The 20,620-nt window shown below is 41.4% G+C and overlaps 1 protein-coding gene across 2 annotated transcripts in view; it reads left to right on the top strand.

Annotated features, from left to right (window-relative positions):
* ext1c (exostoses (multiple) 1c) overlaps nt 1-20,620 on the top strand; it is a 114,837-nt gene that overhangs the window by 80,222 nt on the left and 13,995 nt on the right. For both annotated transcript variants that reach the window (XM_079829088.1, XM_079829089.1), the window contains exon 3: nt 19,941-20,034. In XM_079829088.1, the coding sequence (XP_079685214.1) occupies nt 19,941-20,034 (94 nt within the window). The remainder of the gene's footprint in view (nt 1-19,940; nt 20,035-20,620) is intronic.

Here is a 20,620-nt window from a genome sequence, read left to right as displayed (position 1 = left end):
GTGTGTGTGTGTGTGTGTGTGTGTGTGTGTGTGTGTGTGTGTGTGTGTGTAGGTTTAGGGGCAGGATTGGGGTAGGGGTAGTGTAAGGGGAGAGAATGTACAGTTTGTACAGTATTAAAAACGTCTATAGAGAGTCCCCACAAATAGTGAATCAGACGTGTGCGCACCCAAACTTTTAAACACACACACACACACACACACACACACATACACACAAACCCAACCCCTAAACCTACACACACACACACACACTCTAAAAATGCTGGGTTAAAAATAACCCAAGTTAGGGTTAGGGTTAGGGTTAGGGTTAGGGTTAGGTTAGGGTTAGGTTAGGGTTAGGGTTAGGGTTAGGGTTAGGGTTAGGGTTAGGTGTGAGTCATTGAATCATTCACTCAACTGATTTGTTCAAAAACGCTGATTCATTCAGGAAGGAAACAAGTGAACGTTTATATGAGAGTCATTGAATCATTCACTCAACTGATTTGTTCAAAAACGCTGATTCATTCAGGAACGAAACAAGTGACCCTTTATATAAGTGAGTCATTGAATCATTCACTCAACTGATATGTTCAAAAATGCTGATTCATTCAGGAACGAAACAAGTGAAAGTTTATATGAGTGAGTCATTGAATCATTCACTCAACTAATTTGTTCAAAAACGCTGATTCATTCAGGAAGGAAACAAGTGAACGTTTAAATGAGTGAGTCATTGAATCATTCACTCAACTGATTTGTTCAAAAACGCTGATTCATTCAGGAAGGAAACAAGTGACCCTTTATATAAGTGAGTCATTGAATCATTCACTCAACTGATATGTTCAAAAATGCTGATTCATTCAGGAACGAAACAAGTGAAAGTTTATATGAGTGATTCATTGAATCATTCACTCAACTGATTTGTTCAAAAACGCTGATTCATTCAGGAAGGAAACAAGTGAACGTTTAAATGAGTGAGTCATTGAATCATTCACTCAACTGATTTGTTCAAAAACGCTGATTCATTCAGGAAGGAAACAAGTGAATGTTTATATGAGAGTCATTGAATCATTCACTCAACTGATTTGTTCAAAAATGCTGATTCATTCAGGAACAAAACAAGTGAACGTTTATATAAGTGAATCATTGAATCATTCACTCAACTGATATGTTCAAAAATGCTGATTCATTCAGGAACGAAACAAGTGAAAGTTTATATGAGTGAGTCATTGAATCATTCACTCAACTGATTTGTTCAAAAACGCTGATTCATTCAGGAAGGAAACAAGTGAACGTTTATATGAGAGTCATTGAATCATTCACTCAACTGATTTGTTCAAAAATGCTGATTCATTCAGGAACGAAACAAGTGACCCTTTATATGAGTGAATCATTGAATCATTCACTCAACTGATTCATGCAAAAATGCTGATTCATTCAGGAACGAAACAAGTGAACGTTTATATAAGTGAATCATTGAATCATTCACTCAACTGATATGTTCAAAAATGCTGATTCATTCAGGAACAAAACAAGTGACTGTATGTGAAATATCTGTTTTTTTTCCCTTCCTCTTTACTACGGTACAGAACCAGATAAACATGAGTGAACATCAGAAAACATGTAGAAAGATACAGTCCAACTTACCGACATCGCTCAATCAGTGTCTCAACCAGAGAGACGGCAATAAAACCGCTTGTAAATAATGTCATGTAAAGCGCTGGCCGCTAGTCTGATAGTCAGCAAACACGCACTCGCCCCCAAGTGGACCGGAGTGAGAAGTACAGTTACAGTTTACAAGAGATAATCCTTGATGTAATCGGTCAAAAATGACGGGCGGCTATAAAAATAATAATTTTAATAATAATAAAAATAGTACACTGTAATTTATTTCAGCATCATTACTCTCACATAACTCTCAAAAAACATTTATGATTATTATCAGTGTTGAAAGTTCATATCTGTGTGGAAACCGTGATGCATTTTATCTTTCGGGATTCTTTGATGAATAGAAAGTTCAAAAGAACAGAATTAAATGTCACTTTTGATCAATTGAATGTCTTTGTTAATTCATTTGAAATCTTACTGACCCCAACGAGTGACTTATAGTTGCCTCTGTGTATTACACTGGGTTTGCAAAATTGAAAAAAATTGCGCACATTAAATTCTCATGGCCAGCACTAATAATACATGCTGTATACAATGCATAAATGCAGGAGTTCACATCATCAGCATTCACCAGAATGAATACTATCCTTCACACTCACCACTTTCAGCACAAACAGCCTCTCTTTCACCCACACTGGTTCTCATACACACACACTCACACACACACACACACACACACACACTCAGAGGCCTCCGGTCCACAGCCGCTGATGACAGCTGAGCAGCCGGGGAATGTTTAGCAGCTCTGATACAGACAGCACAACAGCTGCTCCCTCAACGCTCTCAATGACAGAGAGAGAGAGAGAGAGAGAGAGAGAGAGAGAGAGAGAGAGAGAGAGAGAGAGAGAGAGAGAGAGAGAGAGAGAGAGAGAGCTACTGGCACCTACTAACCTGACAGGAAGTAGCAACCTGAAACGGGAAATAAGTAAAGAGCGAAGTAGAGGTGTGGAGCCAAAGGAGAACGAGAGAGAGAGAGAGAGAGAGAGAGAGAGAGAGAGAGGGATTTCCTCCATATTCCATCTTAAATATTTCACACAATTTTACCCCTGGAGGAGGTAGAGATCAGAATCACATCTGCAGGTCATGCTTTTCTTGAGCATATGCCTGTGCACACACACACACACACACACACACACACACACACACACACACACACACACACACACACACACACACAGATAACAACAGACACACACCTGCAGACATCTATTCTTAACTCAGTTTGCATGTGCCTGAGTTTATCCAGCTAACAAGTTATTCAAATTTGTGTCCACAATTGTATCTATGCATACTGGAATACTGTAAGTAGGTGCTACATTTGAATAAGAACTTACTTGATAGTTAAAACAGTGTATTATATATAGTATAAATATGTTTGGATGAAATCTGGACATACTACATCTGACTGATGGACACTGATTCCTTCTGGAATGGAACAAGTGACCGTATTTGAGTGAGTCATTGAATCATTCACTCAACTGATTCATTCAAAACGCTGATTCATTCAGGAAGGAAACAAGTGAATGTTTATATAAGTGAGTCATTGAATCATTCACTCAACTGATACGTTCAAAAACGCTGATTCATTCAGGAACGAAACAAGTGACCGTTTATAAGGGAGTCATTGAATCATTCACTCAACTGATATGTTCAAAAACGCTGATTCATTCAGGAACGAAACAAGTGACCGTTTATATAAGGGAGTCATTGAATCATTCACTCAACTGATATGTTCAAAAACGCTGATTCATTCAGGAACGAAACAAGTGACCGTTTATAAGGGAGTCATTGAATCATTCACTCAACTGATATGTTCAAAAATGCTGATTCATTCAGGAACGAAACAAGTGACCGTTTATATAAGGGAGTCATTGAATCATTCACTCAACTGATATGTTCAAAAACGCTGATTTATTCAGGAACGAAACAAGTGAACGTTTATATGAGTCATTGAATCATTCACTCAACTGATTCGTTCAAAAACGCTGATTCATTTAGGAACGAAACAAGTGACCGTTTATATAAGTGAGTCATTGAATCATTCACTCAACTGATATGTTCAAAAATGCTGATTCATTCAGGAAGGAAACAAGTGAACGTTTATATGAGAGTCATTGAATCATTTACTCAACTGATACGTTCAAAAACGCTGATTCATTCAGGAACGAAACAAGTGACCATTTATATTAGTGAGTCATTGAATCATTCACTCAACTGATTCATGCAAAAACGCTGATTCATTCAGGAACGAAATAAGTGACCGTTTATATGAGTGAGTCATTGAATCATTCACTCAACTGATTCATGCAAAAACGCTGATTCATTCAGGAACGAAATAAGTGACCGTTTATATGAGTGAGTCATTGAATCATTCACTCAACTGATACGTTCAAAAACGCTGATTCATTCAGGAAGGAAACAATTGAACGTTTATATAAGTGAGTCATTGAATCATTCACTCAACTGATATGTTCAAAAATGCTGATTCATTCAGGAACGAAACAAGTGACCGTTTATATAAGTGAGTCATTGAATCATTCACTCAACTGATTCATGCAAAAACGCTGATTCATTCAGGAACGAAATAAGTGACCGTTTATATGAGTGAGTCATTGAATCATTCACTCAACTGATTCATGCAAAAACGCTGATTCATTCAGGAACGAAACAAGTGACTGTATGTGAAATATCAGGGGTTTTTTTTCATATAACTTTTGACTTATATCATTTACTTATATATAAATGAATTATAATATAGGGATTTATTTGATAATTTACTCACCTTCATGGTTTTCTTCCGCGTCCTGGCTGCTCTTTTCAATGGGGACGGATGCTTTTGAGCCCTAAAAAGTACCAAAACAAAAATCAATAACAGTAATCTAGTCGTGAACATATATTCAAGACTTCTGTGTGAGAAACACACACATTCTCACATGACAACAGTACACAACTTGATATATCATTATGTTGTCCCATGACTTCTTTAGTGACACACACACACACACACACACACACACACAGATATCCCAGTAGAACTAGCTGTGTTCCTCACGCAGTGCGAGAATGCTGTTTATTAGCTCTTGGAGACACAAACACTGTTAAAAGATTTATTTGTTCCACTATTTGCGAGTAAATGGCTTCATTATAATACTCTCGAGCAGACAGAGGAAGAACACACACAGTGGGGGATGGCAGTGGGCCAAAGCTACCACACACAGCATTATAAAACACACTGAGCCCCGCCTCGTTCTTCATCGCCACACACTCTCAGAGACGACTGATGCATTAGCTAATAAACAGCACTTCTCTTAACTGCTAGTAAACAGAAGAGCAGATTACAGCGTCTCCTAACAATCCAGCCTCTTACAGCGGCCAAGTGCAGAAAGAGCTGTGATGATTGCAGGGTAAACAACCGGCCGTAACACTAGAACACCCTCTGATGAAAACATTCGCTTACACTAGCGCACGCTTTCATGCTAGTTTATGCTAATTGGTTGGTGCAGGCTTTTGTGGACCGATTTATATATTTTTTTCAATGAGCATACATACATACATACATACAAGCATATATATATATATATATATTATATATATGTGTGTGTGTGTGTGTGTGTGTGTGTGTGTGTGTGTGTGTGTGTGTGTGTGTGTGTGTGTGTGTGTGTGTGTGTGTGTGTGTGTGTGTGTGTGTGCATATGTATGAGCAATAGGGGAGAGCGGGGCACAACCTGACGCTTTTTGACTTTCTCAGTTTGTGTAAATCCACTTGGGGTTCAGAGTATTTATTGTTTCCCACATTAATTGCACACATGTCTAGTACAATCATGTGGTTTTGTTTCATTAATACAGTGTTTACTTTTTTCTTGATTTACCCCGAAATAATGGAAGTGAAATGTGACAACATGCCCCATAGGTGGGGCACAATGTAACATGAGCAAATAACAGCTTAAAATGTTACCTGATATAATCAAAAAATATACAAGACAAACTAAAATATTTTCTCAACAAAATACAATTATTAACTTTTTAAAATATAGTAATGGCATTTTTTAATCATTAAAAATATAAGCATTTTTGAGTTTGACTACAAACGCATCGCTAAATACAGTTGAACAGCATAGTTCAAAACATAATAATAATGAATCATTTCCTTAACTCTCAGTCATTATTCACTATTTTCTCATGGTTTTTCAAAAGAATTCCTAAAAGTATAGAATATAATGGCATATTTCTAATAGGGGCTCATTGTAACGCAGTGTTAACACACACACCATCTGCACAACTGGGATTTAAACCACGGCTCATGTGTTAGACCAGCATTAAAGAACATCTCAACTGTTAAATAACAGATATAAGATTACAATAATATCGGATGTGTCTTATTTTAAATAAACACAAAAAACAGAGATGAAAACTAAACTTAAGTAAGAAATGTACTTTTGCTATGGTTAAATACATGTTCAGTGATATCTTCCAGAGATTAATAATGTTGATATGGCAACTAGTAAATACAGTAAGTTTCATCATTCTGGCATGTGTGGAAAGGGTTAAAACATGCATGTTACAACTAACCCCGCGTTAGGTTGTGCCCGCGCTCCCCTATATTACTTAAGTAGCAGTGCGGTATGGCTGTATATTCGGCTGTAGGTAATCACAGTGTGCTGATATACAGCCATACCGCACGGATATGAGTGTGATATTGCGTTTATACAACAGGGGTCCATTCTTCATACCTCGCTTAACACATCTGAGATGATTTGACAGATCCCAGATCTTTTAATCGTGATAACTGATGTCTGGCTAATTTGGTTCTTCAAACGAATTTGCGGATTGGATTTAAATATCTGGATTAAATTATCTAAGATCACTGCGTGTTCTTGTGTTCCCTGAAGAGGGTAGACGCATCGATACCCGAAACCATGATCAGCAATGCAGCGATTGGCTGGCGTCAAGACAGCAACTTAATGACATCATATAATTGTATAATATGTATATATATGTATGTATGTGTGTATGTATATATATATATATATGTGTGTATATGTATGTATATGTATATAATATCTGTTCCGGTGGCTTCATCAAATACGGTTTTCTCAAATATGGTTATCTCTTGTAATATTTTAATATTTTGATATTCTTTACTGTTTATATGAATATGCTGTGGACAGAGGGGGGGCTGGTTGGGGTGGTTGATTGTGTCGAAGAGCTTTAGTATGTCTGAGTGTGTGGTTGTTTGATGTTATTTTGAGGACCCCCTCGAAAACGAGATGCTCCATCTCAAGGGGTTATCCTCTAATAAACTGAATCTGAATCTGAATTAAAAAAGCCACCTGGCAAAAAACTTGGCAAATTACACACAAAAAAACCCCACGAATAACTGGACCTGTATAAGGAAACGGCTAAACGACCAAACCAACATAAAAGTTATAATAGATCAATGATAAAAGTTTTTTTTTTTTTACCAATTATTTATATTCACGATTTTATACAGTATTTGTACACCCTTTACATTTTTATTTCAATGTTGTAATTAAATTTTTAATTCAATTCGAAGCAGATTTGTAACAAAAGTTTCTTAAGGGTCAAGATCAAATTCTCTGCATCAAGCCATCCCATAATATCCGTCATCACTTAAATTAATGCACGGCTCAGAGTAACTGTACAACGTGTGTAAACCGCCAATAAAATGATAAAGTAATTATTCCATCACAAATAAATCGCTCAATCAAGTGGCTGTGTCTATAGTATTATACACAACATTATAATATTATATACATTCTCATATACAAGATAACATTTGTATATTATTATTATTATTTAAAATGATTATTGCCCCTGGTTCAGCAGTGGCTGGGACAGATTTTAAGTATCACCTCAAAGATGCGATATAATCCTGTTTATATGAAATAGCAGGTTTAAGCTTCTGGGCCCAGTTGCATAAACTAAGCCATTATGTTAAGACAGAAGGTGTTTCTCAATGTCAAGGATCCTTCCTCTGCAGGACTGGTCCTTCCAAGTCACTTCCTTCAGAGGCTTGGCGAGGCTCCTCTTAAGCATTCGGAGAACAGGCAAATGGAACAGGCTAGCAAGTGCACGTCAGCCTCATTACGTCAGTGAAAAGGTCCGTTAGCGTCCGTTATCAATAACGTCATTTGTATACGGTTGTAATTTGTACTGGCATTTACAAGTTAAACTTTACTTATATTTACTACGGTTATAACAAATGTTTGGTAACGTAAATACTTACACTTGAAAGCATATTGCCCCGGTAACGCTCCGACTCTGCCAACGTCCGATAATTTGTATTTTTTGAACAAGATAGCAAAGCTGCGCGCATAGGATTGTGGGTGATTTGAGAACGCTAAGTGCGCGAAGTCTACTCGAATGCATCCTTTCCTGTATATGGCATATTTTTCGAACGAAGGACTCAGACCTTGGTTGAAATTCCGAGGATCCTCGACATTGGAACAGTCCTTCGACGGACGTCGATGACGTAGCATCCTCGGAAATCTGGCTTCCGAGGATCCTTCCTTGACATTGAGAAACGCCTAGTGTCTTAAGATCTAGTAGGAGCCACTAGCAGTTAGCCAAGTGGCATTCAGTCTTACTTTTCGTATCAAATTAGGCCAGTCTAAGTTTTTATGTAACTGATTTAAAAAAAAATTATGAACAGTCTGAAAGAAAAAAATGTATGTCTAACTTGTAAGACTAGTCTTAACGGTTTATGCAACTGGCCCCTGGACCTGTTGCTATGACAGCAAGTCCAGGATGAGCTTCGAAGAACCAAACAATCCAAGATCATGCCAAATCGTCAACAATCAAATCCGGCTAACTGAGTTAGCTAGGTACGAAGAACGGACCCCAGTTCGACAGCACATGGAGTAAATAAACAAGAAACAGAACTACTTCCTTCCGCCACACATTCAAACTTCAAGTTTACAGAACTAGTATGGAAGGAGTCGCTTCATTGAAGATTATTGTATTATGTAGAGTAGAGTATTATGAGAGAGAGAGAGAGAGAGAGAGAGAGAGAGAGAGAGAGAGAGAGAGAGAGAGAGAGAGAGAGAGAGAGAGAGAGAGAGTACCTGTATCTAGATGATATTCTTTTGGTCAATCTTCATTTTCATAATCACAGTTTGAATGTCCGCTGAGGAAAGCGATGTCTTTGTCCTTTTAATAGTTAAGGAGATTTTCCATGACAGCGCTAGTTTGTAAGTTGCGTCTTGAGTTGTTTAAATGAAAAACGTTGTCCATGTTTCCTTGTTTCTTTCAATTTCAATATAAAAGTCTCTGCTACTCACTCATAAAGACAGTCTTTGCTGCCATCTAGTGGGGCAATAATGTAGGGGTGGCCATAGATATACATAATAAAGGCTAGATGTCTCGTCCGCGCTGCTGGCCAATGGAGGTCGACGTCCGCACCTGGCGGCCATCTTGTCACAGTCAGCACCTGGCGGACATCTTGTCACAGTCAGCACCTGGCGGCCATCTTGTCACAGTCAGCTCGCTCGTAACATTGTGTGCATGTACTTTTTAAATAACCATAACTTGCTCAATTTTCTACCGATTTTCAAACTGTTTGGTTTTTTTATAAACGTCTGAGATGTAGTTATGAAACTGCATACTTATGAATAATTATATAGCCATGTTAATAACGTTTGTAAGAAACCAAACCATTTGTAAATCCGTCAAGACTTCAGCGAGATAAGAGTATTTGTGTTCAGATCACTCATTTTACATCAGGAGCCCTGCCTGTGACAAGATGGCCGCCGGTGATGATGTCAGAGACTCCACCGTAAGACATCTAGGCTGTTTCCGAAATCGCCCCCTATACCCTCATTCACTATTCCCTACATTAGTCCACTGATATAGTCCACTTCGAAAACGAGTGAGTGATTTCGGACACTAAGTCGCCGGAAAGGCTGCCGTTTTTGCAGTTTGTGCTTGTGCTGTTTGGCAGCTCCAGTAATAATGAAAAGATTTATCCTGAACTCTGCTACGGAAACTAGCATGTAACCTTAATCAAACAATATAATAATCATCTTAAAAAGGATCATTTATACCTGTATGCATGATATTGGGCTGGACCAGTGCGGTTCGGAAGATTGATGGATGATTGATTCAGCTGTGGGCACTATTTGAGGGAACAGCCATTTAGTGCTGTCCGAAACCATAGTGGACGTTATTAAGTGCACTCATACAATCCCACAATGCACCACAATAACGAGTTTGCAACCGATGTATGCTCGACGGCTAGAGAATACCCATAATGCACTGTGAGAGTCGCCCCGTGCATTGAATGAATTCCCGCGTTTCGCCAGGAGATGGCATCGACACACACACTTTTTAAGACCAATGATATTGGGCCCACTCACTTATCGTCTCTAATTGAGCACGTCTGCTTACATACCCTGATAAACACTGATTAAACGCGTTAGTAGCTTTATTTTCACTTTTCTAATATTTTCTTCATATTCATAGAAAATAAAATCCTTTCCGATCTGATATATGATGGAAAAAAGGATCAGTGCGAGTTTGGCAAAAGGCGGATTCGAACCTCTGATCGATTCGCGTCAGATCTTAACACCATGCGTCTTACCCCTACACTATTGCTGCTGATGAAGATTGTGTATTCCGTAGGTCTGTCTTCCTCAACCAGACGTTTAAACAAGCCGATATATTTAAATATATTTTTTGTAAATTGCATCTACTCCAGTAAAATGTTTCTGTTAAAGGACCCACCGACATTTTTTTTGCTTCTGACGCCCATAATATTAATAGTAGCCTACTATAAAGTATGAAATATATAGGCCTACTACAAATATTATTATTATTTTTTTAATTAAATGCTTATTAGTTACTTTATTATTCCCCTTTCCAAGTAAGTTCAGTGCCACAAGTAAAAAGTTATAGGGTTAACTTTAAGCTTGTTGGCTCGTTTTTGGAGTAGTGGAGTAATGGAGAATGAGGGTACATAGGGCGAATCGGACAGCGGTAAGTTCATTCATTCAGTGCGCGACTCTCAGTGCGTTGAGAGTACACCGTCTGGTTGAGTGAGTGAACGTTTCAAAAGCATAAGGAGTTGATTCTCGTTTGCTCTCGAAATGCTCTCGCGGGACTTTGCTGTCATACGCCGATCGGGCATCGAACAAGCATATTCTCCAGCGCGTACATCTAATGTACACTCGTTATTGCGGTGCATGGTGGGATTGAATAAGTGCACTCAAAGACGTCCACTATTGTTTCGGACACCATTAAAAATGGATGTTCACTCAAATAGTGCCCTATTTAAGGGTATAGGGGGCGATTTCGAACACAGCCCTAGCCTTTATTATGTATATCTATGTGTGAACCAAGCCTGCAGCACTCCTCTCAGAAACTGAAGCCTCCGCGCCTCGATCGCCCCCCGGTGGTTGGTCCCAGTATAACACATAAACCCCACCTCTCCTGAGGCTGCGTTTATTGTGACCGGGGACTTTAACAAAGCCAACTTCAAGCGCATCGCACCCAAATACCACCAACATGTTAGCTTCAACACACGAGGGAACCGAGTTTTAGACCACTGCTACTCCCCCTTCAAGGAGGGTTACAAGTCCCTCCCTCGCCCACCATTCGGCAAATCAGATCACGCGTCCATTCTACTTTTGCCCGCTTACAGGCAGAGACTGAAACAGGAAGCACCCGCCCTCAGAACCATCCAGTGCTGGTCGGACCAATCGGACTCTATGCTACAGGACTGTTTTGATCACGCGGACTGGGAGATGTTCCGGTCGGCCTCTGATGACGACATCGAGGTCTACGCTGATAGCGTAACGTGTTTCATCAGGAAGTGCGTAGATGACGTTGTTCCGACCAAAACAATTCGGCTGTACCCAAACCAGAAGCCGTGGATAAATGGGGATGTTCGCGCGGCACCCAATGCGCGGTCCCTCACCTTTAACTCCGGTAATGCGGAGGAGCATAAACAAGCAAGTTATGCCCTCCGGAAAACAATCAAAGCAGCAAAACGCCAGTACAGGGACAAGATTGAAGGACAGTTCAACACCACCGACTCCAGAAGCATGTGGAGGGGAATTAACATCATCACAGACTATAAAGGGAACTCAAACTCCACCGTGAACACCGCTGCCTCTCTCCCGGACGAGCTCAACACCTTTTATGCTCGCTTTGAGGGAACTAACACCGCCCTCGCGGAGAGAGAGCTCGCGGCTGAAGATACAGAGGTTAGTGCACTCTCCGTATCTGAAGCGGATGTAACCCGATCCTTCCGGCGGGTGAACGTCCGTAAAGCTGCGGGTCCAGACGGGATTCCCGGCCGCGTCATCAGAGCGTGCGCGCGCCAACTGGCTGGAGTTTTCACGGACATTTTTAACCTGTCCCTCTCCCTGTCTGTGGTCCCCACATGCTTCAAAACGTCCACCATTGTTCCTGTACCTAAGCAGTCAAAAACACTCTGCTTAAACGACTGGCGTCCTGTTGCTCTGACCCCCATCATCAGCAAATGCTTTGATTGACTAGTCAGAGACCACATCTGCTCTGTTCTCCCCCCCTCATTGGACCCACTGCAGTTTGCATACCGCAAAAACCGCTCCACTGATGATGCCATTTCATCAACAATTCACACTGCTCTCTCCCACCTGGAAAAGAGGAACACATATGTGAGAATGCTGTTTGTAGACTACAGCTCAGCATTCAACACCATTGTGCCCTCCATACTTGACATTAAACTCCGGGCTCTCGGCTTAAACAGCCTGTTATGCAGCTGGATCCTGGACTTCCTGTCAAACAGACGCCAGGTGGTCAGAATGGGCAGTAACATCTCCTCACCACTGACTCTCAACACTGGAGCCCCTCAGGGCTGTGTTCTCAGCCCACTCCTGTACTCCTTGTACACACATGACTGTGTGGCAACCCACAGCTCCAACACCATCATCAAGTTTGCTGACGATACGACGGTGGTAGGTCTCATCACTGACAATGATGAAACGGCCTACAGAGAGGAGGTGCACACTCTGACACGGTGGTGTCAGGAGCACAACCTCTCCCTCAACGTCAGCAAGACCAAGGAGCTGGTGGTGGACTTCAGGAGGAATGAGAGAGAACACCGCCCCATCACCATCGATGGAGCACCGGTGGAGAGAGTCAGCAGCTTCAAGTTCCTCGGTGTCCACATCACAGAGGAACTCTCATGGTCCGTCCACTCCGAGGCCGTTGTGAAGAAGGCTCATCAGCGCCTTTTCTTTCTGCGACGGCTGAGGAGGTTTGGAATGAGCCGCCACATCCTCACACGGTTCTACACCTGCACCATAGAGAGCCTGCTGACTGGCTGCATCACCACCTGGTACGGCAACAGTACCGCCCGCAGCCGCAAAGCCCTGCAAAGGGTAGTGCGCACGGCCAGCTGCATCATCGGAGGTGAGCTTCCCTCCCTCCAGGACATTTACGCCAGGCGATGTGTGAAGAGAGCTCAGAGGATCATCAGAGACTCTAGCCACCCGAGCCATGGGCTGCTCTCACTGCTGCCATCAGGCAGACGGTACCGCAGCATCAGATCACGCACCAGCCGACTCCAGAACAGCTTCTTCCCACAAACAATCAGACTCCTTAACTCTTGACCCATCAGGATCATAACACACACTGGACAGAATATCACTCAGCACAACCCACTGTAGATACACACACATTATATACACATTTATATAATTTATTATTTATCATTTATCATATAGCACCTATTGTACATTGTATCTCTACTGTGAATAATAATGGATACTGTACATTGTATATTATTATTATTATAGCTTAATGTATACTGTTTAATGTATGTTTAGTGTATATTGTTTAAAGTATATGTATATTGTAAGTATGTGTATATTGGTTAAAGCTGTGAGAACTACACTCACATTGTGTAATTATTTATTGTAGTGTTTACTGTGCTGTGAGTAATTGTGGGCGCATCAGATGTGTAATCTGATGCTGCTTTAAATGTTGTACATGTCATGACTGCTATGTTGCTCGGAACTGCACCAAGAATTTCACCTGCTGTTGCACTTGTGTACATGGCTGTGTGACAATAAAGTGATTTGATTTGATTTGATTTGATTCTCCATGTATTACATGTCATTTTATCTGTCATTTTAGGCAGTTATTTTAGGAGAATATGTGAGAATATGAGCAGATCCGGCGTTCGGGAATCCATGAAATGCACACTTTAGCCCCATTTTGAGCTCTACGCCGAGACCTAAAGCACGATCAATGTAGAATTCAACAGTTTAGATACGCGCGTCTGCTCGTAAACAAATCTCTTCTGGGTCATGTGTCCGAACGCCGGATCTGCTCATATTCTCGCGCATGCGTTGTGGAGGCACACACGGAAGACAAGAACAAGTTGGATAAAGGTGTTATTTTGATTTTTTTTTTTGCACAAAAACTATTGTCGTCGCATCGTAAAATGATTGTAGAGTCACTGTGGTGAGATGGACTTTGTAATGACGTTTTTAGTGCCTTTTATGGGTCTTGTGAGTGTAAATGCACTGAATGCCAATGGAGGCCTATCTGAAGCCTTTCTCAGCATCAGCTTTACACTAAAATATCTTCATTTGTGTCTGACGGGTGTCCAACGACACGAGGGTGAAGAATTAATGACAGAATTTTCATTTTTGGGTGAACTAACCCTTTAAGGAATTGAATTCAATCATTTGTATTTATTTTTGAAAAAGCGCTCTATGTCAAGGCAAAGGTGGAATTGAACGGTAGGTCAGAGAGAGAGATGTGTGTCCTCAGTGTTTCCTCCAGCGGCTCTCTGGGAAATCAACACCCGTCCTGCTGAACGCAGATAGAGACGCTTCACACACGCGTGTTTACTCTCCCGCTGGGGCGTTCGCTCAGGGCCAGGCGACGGGGACTCGTTCTGCTGGGGAACATTGGGTTCTTTCAGCGCTGTAACGGTTCTGCCCACACAGAGCCGACCTGGAGCCAAACTAAACCAGGGGACTTACAGTAAAAACAGCGCTCAAATGATATCCAGCCAGCGGTTCAATTACACACACAGACACACACACACAGTTCTGACACCACAAGCAAAACATGTTCATGTGTCGATGAGGAGTTCACTGACATGATGCTGAAATATACAAAGCTGGAGATTGATATAGAGCATATTTCAGCAGCGCTACACCTGCGTTTACAGTCTCTCAATTGTATAGATTTATGACCAGTATTATTTTAGTATTATTCATATACTATATTAACACTGAACTGACATCAGCTGAACAATGACACTATTGTCTTTTAGAGCTGATTTACAGCAGAATTTAATCATTATTTTCCTGTTTATCCCTGTAAAGTATAAAGCGCTATACACTGAAATATATATATATATATACACACACACATATGATCAATAAGTTATGGCAACATATGTTTTTGCATTGCTTTAACTCACCAAATAAGCAATTTTCAACTTTTTTTTATAAGTTATACAATATTATTTGTAATTGAAGTTGATTACTTAAAAAAATTAAGGCAGAAAGTGTGTGTGTGTGTGTGTGTGTGTGTGTGTGTGTGTGTGTGTGTGTGTGTGTGTGTGTGTGTGTGTGTGTGTGTGTGCGTACGTACGTACGTAGACATGGTAGACATATTAAAATCATTTAGAATCAAATTAATATTTAATGTACAATTATTTATTTTGTTTTATTGAATATACAAAGCTGGAGATTGATATTATAAATAATCAATTTTCAACTTTTTTTATAAGTTATACAATAATAATAAAAATGTTTAAGTAAGTTTAATGTAATTGAAGCTGACTACTTTAAGGCAGAAACTTAAAATAAAGCTGACTTGACTACTATTATATTACTATTATTTATTAATATTTTGAATTATTATTAGCTTAAGTTTTAGAGAAAAAGAAAATTGTGCTTTTGTCATATTTTTCCAAAATATATTTTTTTAATTTAGTGTTAGTTTTAGTAATTTTAGTACCTCTGTTGTGACCTCTCTCTGAGTGAATCGCTTCTCAGACAAGAACAAATGTAGGGCGGGGCTTGAGTGTGTCTGTGGGGAATTGATTGGATGGTTGTGGTTTGCTATTGGTGGATCTCATGTGAGTGACAGGTGGCCCCGCCCTCATCATCAGAGAAGAGATGATGATGCAAGAGGGAGGGGAAGATATTCAGATTCAACATGAATTTAAAACAGTTAGAATAACCACTGCTAGCCTGGATGCCAGCAGAACTTTGCCCTGCCCACAACATTTGAGTTCGGGAAGTTGGGGCTGCGGTCTTTAATCCGCTGGGTTAAAACAACCCATTCACTGGGTTAAAACAACCCATTCACTGGGTTAAAACAACCCAACCGCTGGGTTAAAACAAGTCAAGTCAACTTTATTTATATAGCGCTTTTAACAATGTAGATTGTTTCAAAGCAGCTTTACAGTGTTAAACAGGAAAATAATGCAGCATAATTTTATTCAGCTGTATAGCCATTCTAGAAAAATTTCAAGTATCATACAGTGACAGTGTGGGCTTTAGATCAATAATTTGATCAGTAATTTAGTTTAAATGGTTAATTTAGTTTATTATTTAGATGTATTTCGATGTTTAGTTGAAAAATTTAGTGCAAAACAACCCCTTCATTGGGTTAAAACAACCCAACCGCTGGGTTAGAACAGCCCATTCACTGGGTTAAAACAACCCAACCACTGGGTTAAAACATCCCATTCACTGGGTTAAAACAACCCAACCGCTGGGTTAAAACAACCCAACCGCTGGGTTAAAACAACCCAACCACTGGGTTAAAACAGCCCCTTCACTGGGTTAAAACAACCCAACCGCTGGGTTAAAACAACCCATTCACTGGTTAAAACAACCCATTCGCTGGGTTAAAACAACCCAACCGCTGGGTTAAAACAACCCAACCGCTGGGTTAAAACAACCCAACCACTGGGTTAAAACAGCCCCTTCACTGGGTTAAAACAACCCAACCGCTGGGTTAAAACATCCCATTCACTGGTTAAAACAACCCATTCGCTGGGTTAAAACAACCCAACCGCTGGGTTAAAACAACCCAACCGCTGGGTTAAAACAACCCAACCACTGGGTTAAAACAGCCCCTTCACTGGGTTAAAACAACCCAACCGCTGGGTTAAAACATCCCATTCACTGGGTTAAAACAACCCAACCGCTGGGTTAAAACAACCCCTTCATTGGGTTAAAACAACCCAACTGCTGGGTTAAAACAACCCATTCACTGGTTAAAACAACCCCTTCACTGGGTTAAAACAACCCAACCGCTGGGTTAAAACAACCCAATCGCTGGGTTAAAACATCCCATTCACTGGGTTAAAACAACCCAATCGCTGGGTTAAAACAACCCAACCGCTGGGTTAAAACAACCCCTTCACTTGGTTAAAACAACCCAACCGCTGGGTTAAAACAACCCAACCGCTGGGTTAAAACAACCCAATCGCTGGGTTAAAACATCCCATTCACTGGGTTAAAACAACCCCTTCACTGGGTTAAAACAACCCAACCGCTGGGTTAAAACATCCCATTCACTGGGTTAAAACAACCCAATCGCTGGGTTAAAACAGCCCATTCACTGGGTTAAAACAACCCAATCGCTGGGTTAGTCCATTTTCAACCCAACTTGGGTTGTTTTTGTCCCAGCATTTTTTAGAGTGTAGTTTTAATAAACACACTGATGTCCAACTCCCCAAAGCCCTTGAGGGACGTGTTTTCACTGTCCCGTGACATCCAGCTGACTATGAATATTGAATATGTTGGGTCGCATCAATAAAATGTGCTTCTGCCGATGGAGCGGCGCTTGCTGTGCCGGGTTCAGATCTGATCTCCATCCTCATTAACACGGGCGGACCGCAGCGCTCTTCCCACCTTCACCCTCACTCCTCATCCAGCGGTGGCAATCACACAAAGCTTCTGGATTCAGCGTATTCTTAGAAACCATAAATGGTTGCCAGGGACAACAGCTCGAGGCACAGACGACGGCTCGCTTGGATCACAACAGCCTGCATTTTGAGCAGCTCCAGTGTGGGTCTCAAAGAGCCGCTCTTTACACAGCCTTTGAAAGGCGTCGGCTAATAGGTTTCCTTAATGTTGCCGCTTTTTCTTTTTCTTTCAGCATCTTTGACACTTTGATCGGACCGAGAGAAAAGACAGGAAATGGGGGGACTGGATTAGGAAACGTTCAAACTCCTGTCACTCATATGACATATTTTATTTTTTATTTTATTTTTATTCAAAAGTTTGGTAATGTTCTTATCTAAGAAATTACATCATACTTTGTTTTGTTTTATTTTATTATTTATTTGATATTTTGTTTTATTTTTATTCTTTAATTTATTTTTATTTTTGTATTTTTTTTCATTCAAAAGTTTGGAGTCAGTAATGTTCTTATCTAAGAAATGACATATTCATGTGAGTGAGTGAGTGAGTGTGTCCGCACGAGTGTGTGTGTGTTCGCGCGAGTGAGTGAGTGAGTGAGTCTGTTCGCACGAGTGTGTGTGCGTCCGCGCGAGTGAGTGAGTGAGTGAGTGAGTGAGTGTGTCCGCACGAGTGTGTGTGTGTCTGCGCGAGTGAGTGAGTGAGTGAGTCTGTTCGCACGAGTGTGTGTGCGTCCGCGCGAGTGAGTGAGTGAGTGAGTGTGTCCGCACGAGTGTGTGTGTGTCAGCGCGAGTGAGTGAGTGAGTGAGTCTGTCCGCACGAGTGTGTGTGCGTCCGCGCGAGTGAGTGAGTGAGTGAGTGAGTGAGTGTGTCCGCACGAGTGTGTGTGTGTCTGCGCGAGTGAGTGAGTGAGTCTGTTCGCACGAGTGTGTGTGCGTCCGCGCGAGTGAGTGAGTGAGTGAGTGTGTCCGCACGAGTGTGTGTGTGTCAGCGCGAGTGAGTGAGTGAGTGAGTCTGTCCGCACGAGTGTGTGTGCGTCCGCGCGAGTGAGTCTGTTCGCACGAGTGTGTGTGCGTCCGCGCAAGTGAGTGAGTGAGTGAGTGTGTCCGCACGAGTGTGTGTGTGTCAGCGCGAGTGAGTGAGTGAGTGAGTGAGTCTGTCCGCACGAGTGTGTGTGCGTCCGCACGAGTGAGTGAGTGAGTGAGTGAGTGTGTCCGCACGAGTGTGTGTGTGTCAGCGCGAGTGAGTGAGTGAGTGAGTGAGTCTGTCCGCACGAGTGTGTGTGCGTCCGCGCGAGTGAGTCTGTTCGCACGAGTGTGTGTGCGTCCGCGCAAGTGAGTGAGTGAGTGAGTGAGTGTGTCCGCACGAGTGTGTGTGTGTCAGCGCGAGTGAGTGAGTGAGTGAGTGAGTCTGTCCGCACGAGTGTGTGTGCGTCCGCGCGAGTGAGTCTGTTCGCACGAGTGTGTGTGCGTCCGCGCAAGTGAGTGAGTGAGTGAGTGAGTGAGTGTGTCCGCACGAGTGTGTGTGTGTCAGCGCGAGTGAGTGAGTGAGTCTGTCCGCACGAGTGAGTGTCTGTGTTTGTGTCCGCGTGAGTGAGTGTGTGTGTGTCCGTGAGAGTGAGTGAATGTGTGTGTGTCCTTATCTTATCCAATCATAGCCGTGGGCGTTTACTTCCAAGTCTTCAGTGCGGCACGCCCATCAAAACCCAGCGTTTCTTCAGAGAGCCTCAAAACCAAGGAAGAAAATAGCCTATTACTGATTCATTATGATGATTCTGAATGTAAAAACCACGCAAACGTCATAAGTTGACCTCAGACAACAGTATAAAAAAATTAAAAAAGCCATTTTATGACACCTTTAATACTTATCAAGTGAGCATTGAATTGATTAAAAGTGACATTAAAGACATTTATAATGTTACAAAAAATATATATCAAATAAACTCTGTTCTTCTGATCTTTCTATTCATCAAAGAATCCCACTTTCCACACAAATATGACTGTTTTCAACACTGATAATAATCATAAATGAGCATCAGATCCTCATATGAGAATGATTTGTGAAGGGTCATGTGACACTGAAGACTGGAGTAATGATGATAAATTCAGCTTTGATCACAGGATATAAATGACACTTTACTATATATTCACATAGAAAACATCCGATCTACATTATAATAATATTTCACTATTTTTACTGTATTTTTGATCTAATAAATGAGCAGAAGAGACTCTTAAAAAGCATTATTAAGTCAGTTTTATGATTTTTGAATGAATTCAATAAAATAAGTAAAACACTTTTCATGTCAAATCTGCCAAAAGCAGAGCAGTGTGACGTTTGCCGTATTTGAATCTAATTGTATTTTTTTTTCTTCCCCATTTTCCTTCACAGATTTGACTACCAAGAGCTGCTCCACAACTCCACCTTCTGTCTGGTTCCCCGCGGCCGGCGCTTGGGCTCGTTCCGTTTCCTGGAGTCTCTGCAGGTGAAACTCAATGCCTCACAATCCTTTCAGAGATGCGTGAAAGGTCTGGTGGATTATGAAAACGGTCAGGTCTCGGAGTCTCCCAGATAAACAGCACATTAGCCGGCGAGTGGAAAATCTTCCCAGGCGTGTATATTCTTGGCCTTGGTCCTGCTGGTGTGTGTGAAAGGGCCGGAAGCTCGCCGAGGTGCCCTCATGAATCCGCAGAACGCTGGCTTTGGCAGCGGCTCGGCCCTCACACTGATTCCCCGCCACTCGCTCTCTCCGTCTTTTTCTCCATATAAGCCCCTGTCTGAGTTCCATACATCTCTTTTCTTTGGGGGCGGCCAAAGCCACAGAAAGAACTGGCAATTACTAGCGCCGCTGAAAGCTCTGGAACAGAAGTTCTCAAACATTTCAGGCCAAGAAGCTCCCAACCAAAGGGTAAAACCGGGATTTTAGACTCTAAGCATGTTTGAATCAAAGGTGTCGGCCGGTGTTAAACTCCTCAATCTAGAATGTTCTCTTTAATGGCTAAATGAGCATTTTAACGGTAAAAGACGGTGAAAAACAGAACGTTTCCATACTATATATGTCAATACCTGTA

Source organism: Gobio gobio (genome assembly GCF_949357685.1).
Source record: "Gobio gobio genome assembly, chromosome: 11".
Taxonomy (NCBI): Eukaryota; Metazoa; Chordata; class Actinopteri; order Cypriniformes; family Gobionidae; genus Gobio; species Gobio gobio.
The sequence above is the reverse complement of the archived record's forward strand: the minus strand, read 5'-3'. Positions and strand labels throughout refer to the sequence as shown.